Source organism: Notothenia coriiceps, unplaced genomic scaffold, assembly GCF_000735185.1.
Source record: "Notothenia coriiceps isolate Sejong01 unplaced genomic scaffold, NC01 NC01_scaffold00019607, whole genome shotgun sequence".
NCBI lineage: Eukaryota > Metazoa > Chordata > Actinopteri > Perciformes > Nototheniidae > Notothenia > Notothenia coriiceps.
The window spans coordinates 76-5,685 of record NW_011352308.1 but is presented as its reverse complement, the minus strand read 5'-3'; the positions used below and the strand labels follow the sequence as shown (position 1 = coordinate 5,685).

Sequence of the window (5,610 nt, the reverse complement as noted above, 5' to 3'; positions counted from 1 at the left end):
CCCTTATGGAGAATATTCATTTTTTAAATGATATTCCCTGGGAATGTGATGCTCCATTTTACGCAGGACGAAATGGACATGGGTTATTAACTGAGTAGGTGTGTTTTGTGCTTCTGGTAACGGACGGAACCAGTGGGGCGTAGACTACATCCTGCTTCGCCCTTAACCCAATAGCGATAGCCTTAGAGGGCGAAGCCTTATACGATATAGAACTGGGGTTACGTAATGTAACCCAGCTTCTATGAGTATAGGCGCAGCCCTCTAAGGGTCGGGCCCCACTGGCTCCGCGAATAGCTGAAGAAAAGCTGTTTGTGTGGGAGCAGATTGTAGGGACTACTTCCTATTTATACGGAAGTGAGCCCGGAGGTGGGGCCCACGTCATAGGTGGGTGTGGATTAAGTCTGTCAGTGCTGCACACGTGCAGTGGGCTTACCCAATAGCGACAATTTAGCTGGGAGAGGGTGCGGGAACACAGCCATCACCAACAAAGTTGACACAAACCTGTCCGTCGAAGCTCTGCGCAGCCGGCCACAGCTCCTGGAGAACGAGTCAACAACCCGCTGCTCCGACTGGATCAGTCGCGAAGCTGCACGCAGCCAGCTGTCTGCAGAGAAATCCTTCAGATCAAACGTTCAAACCGAACGCTGTATGCTACAAGAATGTAGCCACTGTACTCTCGCACAGCAAGAAGATGAAAGGAACAGATCCTCTGACGACACCGGCAGATATAGCCGGTGTCACGGGGGGTCACAGGTGACTTTGTTGGTATTGGATTGGTACTCGACCTGCGCATGCAGGCGATGGACATATCAGTGCTTAAAGCACCGCCTCTGAATAGAGACGCTATATTTGAGCGGTGTGCAACATCGAGGGTAGCGCTTCCGCCTAGCTGGGAAACTCTGCTCTCTCCATAGGAAAACAAAAGCAACATCCATGCAGAGCTTCTTTACCATGTCAAAGTGTGAATGCAGTTTTAGACATGTTGACTGCAGGGGCTGGGATTGAACCATTGACCTTCTGAATGGAGGGCAACAATTTTATCCGACCCCCACACTACATAGAGAGAGTAGAGAAGCTTCTCCCTTAGTACCAAATCACTGCTCCATTTGAGATCACAATTTACTGTGAACACATTCCATCACTCTGATGGAGAACTGCGTTTGTGTGTCCATATGTGTGACTTTTTATTTAGATAATTAACATGCCTCCACTTCCTCGTGCTTTACAATAGTGACGGCAAAACATCCCCAATACAGGCACTTCCATCGTAAGAAACAGTCTGTGGATTTGAAGCACATTGCAGATTCTACAATGGCTTTATAAGTACAAACTGAGATACAATTGTGAACAGGATGACATTAAATGAACCTCTGACATTAAATGAACCTCTGACCCCGCCTATGCAGCTGACTTCAAATACAATGAGTGCTACTTTCTGAACTTTACTTAAAGAGTGCCCTGAAACCTTTATGCTGCATTATCCACATCACTGCACACAGTGAAACACATTGTCACAGTGTGAACAGATAATCACCAGAACTTTGTGACTGCCTTCATGGCCCATCACATGCTTCCATACCGACAAACACTGACATTCTTTTACTTTAAAATAATAGGAATCAGTCTTATAATTCAAATCCAGCTTTATTTATACAGCCAGAAAGCACAAATGACAGATTTGCCTCAACAGGCTTAACACAAGATTCTTTATGCATGCATTGTGAATTTTTACTGTGTATCTAGTGTGTATGGAGACTATCAGTAACTGAAGCAGTGTTGTCCTCTTCACATGAAAAATTTGAGGATCTTGGCCTTGGAGAACTCCAACTTGCTGCCGTCCATCACTTTCACTGTCTCTTGGGATCCCAGGATGTTCTGGTGGACTTCATCAAACAGCTCCTTTCCAATGGCAGCCTGCACTCTGTCCCGCCAGGCGTTCAGCTTGGGTCTACCTCCAAACACATCCAGGCCGGCGGCCACAGGCTGAGGGAGAGGGAGAGGAGCACAGATGAGGCCTGTTAGTGTGGAACACCTATAAACCTGTTTCAACCATTAATGCCTGCCCGTTTACTACAGAGCAGATATTATTGTCTGAATTGCCTAACAATGATTAAATGTGATGTAGTGTTTTAGATACTGTATTTCAACTGTTTTCGACCCTTCAGGCAGCCATTGGTTTCTTTATTTGAGGCTAATGGTTTGTAAATGTACACTCGAGTCACCAATACACATTAATTACCATTACCAGTCCTCATCTTAGAAGATGTTGAAAATCAAGAATATGTTGTAAAAGTAAAAAAAAAAGGAACCAAAAAGTCCTAAATCTAACCTTAGTTTCTTGTAGTTGTGGATAGTCATAATTCAACAGGGTTGTGTTAGGGGGAAATAAGACATATTTCCCACTTATAGTATAGCATGATACTTGAGATAATTAGCATAACCCCGCAATACAAGAACTCCTTTAATTCCAGGTCTTCAACATCAGCTGAGTTTTTTTGTTTGAGGACGTTTTGCCTGAATCACGTAACTTCACAAAAGCTATCTGTTATCAGCATGTGTACAAATGTATAATAATACATGTTAGCTATCAGGAGCATATTAAGAGAAGAGAACTGGATACAGAGTTGGAGGCAAGGCTCCGTCATTCCAATGAAAGTTGCTCAGTGGGGCATGAAGTCCAAAATGGCTGCGGACCCTCAGAGCATATACCCTCAGGTTTTCCTTTAGCCTCGCCTCCAGTCGCTTTGTCAGGTCCGGTCTGGGCTCAAGTCAATGAATAGAGAGGAAAAATAACTCTAGATTCTGCTTTTACAGCATTTTACAACTGTTACAGTAGGTCCTAATGATTTAAAGAAGGGCTATTCAAGTGTCCGATTTCACAAAAATAAACTTGCCAGTCAGTGGGATAAAGTATTTTTTGTGGGCTTAATGACATTAGAGACTGGTGTGGAAGTTGTAGCACCAACGTTTCACTAGTATGAAAATGTGCTTCAATGCCCGGCTCACTTCCTGTGAGTTTTTACACAGAGGTGGAACAAGTAAAGGTCCTGCATTGAAAAAATCTTAATTAAGTAAAAACACAAAGGTATCAATAATAAAATACACTTCAAGTACACAAATTAAAAGTACTCCTTATGCGTAATGGCCCATTTCAGAACATTTACGGATTATGATTATTGATGTTAGTGTGCTGGTAATTATTTGATATACTGCTGCTGGATATCTTAACTTATAATTATATAATAGCTATTTTAACAATGAATGTGTCGGCTTATAACCTAAATCTAAAAAGTAAATAGTAAGTAAAAATTGTCAAATAATGATGTGGAGTAAAAAAGTACAATATAGAAGTACTGTATAAAAGTAGCATACACTGAGATACTAAGGTTAACTACAAGTACATCAAAATTGTACGTAAGTACTGAACTTGAGAAAATGTACTTGATTACTATCCACCACAGCTCGTAAAGGCCGTTCACAGGCTTCTCTCTCACAGTGACAGTGTAAGCCTCAGGGGAACAACAAGGACGATCATGCACACACGCAGCTTCCCTCCTCAGGCACTCACACTCATGAGCTGCTCTTTCAAACTCCACACAAATAAATAGTTTTCTGACTTTTTGTTTTTTTTCTGAAGCAGAACGGAACAATAGCTGCATTCAGTTGCACACACCTTTTGGAAATATGACAAAAATGATCCTTATGTCATTGCAGCATCGCCTAGACTCGAGGCTTAAAATATTTGACATGTATTGAGAGTTGATATTGGACCTGAAAATTCCCTAGGTAACCTTAAAACTCTTGCACTGCTTTCTCAAATCTAGAAAAAAAAATTGAAAGTAAAAAAAAAAAACATAAAAACATTGTGCTATTCTTGAGAAACAGGTTAGCAGTAATGTAAACGGGAGAGGTAAAAAACTCTTGGATGGTTCTGTCTTTATGGATACGGACCTTTTTTACTCCCATAAAAAACCCTTCCTCACCTGCATGACCTCCACAATGGCGACCAGGTCGGCGAGTGAGATGTGACCCCCCGCGATGAAGGGTCTGTCCTGCAGGAACTTCTCCTCCAGCAGCTTCAGCGAGCCGCTCAGCTCCTCCACGGCTGCCTCCATCTTCTCCTTCGGGACCTCCACGTGCAGAACCTCGGGAATCATAAGCTACAACAGGAAGTACAGATGAAGTAAGACATTACTCAACTCGGTCAACGAGTTCATCACAGTCTTTTTTTGTACTTTTCAGGAGAAGACGAAGCAGATGAAATGACTGAGCAGATCATGTGAATGTTTCTCGACCATGAAACTCTGAGTATATAGCACGGGTGTCAGACCAATTTTAGGGGCCACAAACAGCCAATTTTGATCTCAAGGGGGTCGGAAAGTAAACCATCATACCTATAAATAACGACAACTCCAGATTGTTCTCTTTGTTTGAGTGCAAAAAAGTACCTTCTGAAAATGTTCACATTTAATGAATTATCTTTTTACAAAACAATATGAACAACCTGACATTTCTTAAGAAAAATAAGAGTAATTTTTATTCCTCAGTTTATCATTTACACATGTGCATTACAACTTATGATTACAGTGTATCTACAAAAACATTTAGTCAACGGTAGCTGGAACTGAACAATATAGTATTTGACTTTATGATCAAAACATCTTGTCAAGATGTAGAAATTATTTTACATTTATTTCCACATCACATTCTGATCAAAACACAGCACAGAAACAGCTCTTCTGAAAACCACAAACGACCTCCTCCTCTCCTCTGACTCCGGCAACCTGAACATCCTCATCCTCCTCGACCTAACCGCAACATTCAACACCATCAACCACACCATCCTGCTGTCCCTCCTCGAATCATCACTCAATATCACCGACACTGCACTCTCCTGGCTGAAATCCTACCTCACCGACAGACATCAGTTTATCAACATCAACAACTGCACCTCCTCCACTGCTCCTCTGTCCCAAGGCGTCCCCCAGGGTTCGGTGCTTGGCCCCCTCCTCTTCATCCTCTAGTCTACATGCTCCCCCTTGGCAAAATAATTTGTTGCCACAACCTTCAATTTCACTGCTACGCCGATGACATCCAACTTTATACCTCAAAAAAAAACTTCACCCCCACAACACACTCCACTCTCACCAACTGTCTCTCAGAAATAAAAGCATGGATGCAAACAAACTATCTCCAACTGAACAGTGCCAAATCAGACATCATCATCATCATCGGCCCCCCATCCCGTACCAAAGCCATCCAGAATTTCAACTTCACCATTGACAGACACACTCTATCTCCCCCCCCTCACATCCCCAACATCGGAGTCATCTTCGACAGTAAGCTCAAATTCAACCACCACATCAATCACATCACTAGGACCTCCTTTTTCCACCTCAAAAACATTGCCCGTCTCCGCCCATCACTCTCCTCCTCTGCTGCTGAAACCTGATTCATGCATTCATCACTTCACGACTCGACTACTGCAATAGCATCCTCTATGGCATACCATCCAACCTCCTCAATAAACTCCAACATATCCAGAACTCTGCTGCCCGCCTCCTCACCCACACCCGCTCCCGAGACCACATCACTCCCATCCTCCAGAAC

At 42.9% G+C, this 5,610-nt stretch overlaps 1 protein-coding gene across 1 annotated transcript; it reads right to left on the bottom strand.

Moving 5' to 3' along the window:
• Positions 1-1,625: 1,625 nt before the first annotated feature.
• LOC104952130 (glutathione S-transferase theta-1-like) lies at positions 1,626-4,190 on the bottom strand. The gene is made up of 2 exons (XM_010778885.1): positions 3,984-4,190; positions 1,626-1,983 (listed from the first exon to the last, which is right to left on the bottom strand). The coding sequence occupies exons 1-2, from the start codon at positions 4,155-4,157 to the stop codon at positions 1,786-1,788; spliced, it is 372 nt and encodes a 123-aa protein (XP_010777187.1). The 5' UTR covers positions 4,158-4,190; the 3' UTR covers positions 1,626-1,785.
• Positions 4,191-5,610: the final 1,420 nt, after the last annotated feature.

What these genes read in the sequence shown, in the direction of transcription:
- LOC104952130 (XM_010778885.1), bottom strand. Translation starts at nt 4,157, where the DNA reads ATGATTCCCGAGGTTCTGCACGTGGAGGTCCCGAAGGAGAAGATGGAG. An exon ending in CCATTGTGGAGGTCATGCAG is followed by an intron (nt 1,984 to 3,983) that starts GTGAGGAAGGGT and finishes CCTCTCCCTCAG; the next exon opens with CCTGTGGCCGCCGGCCTGGA.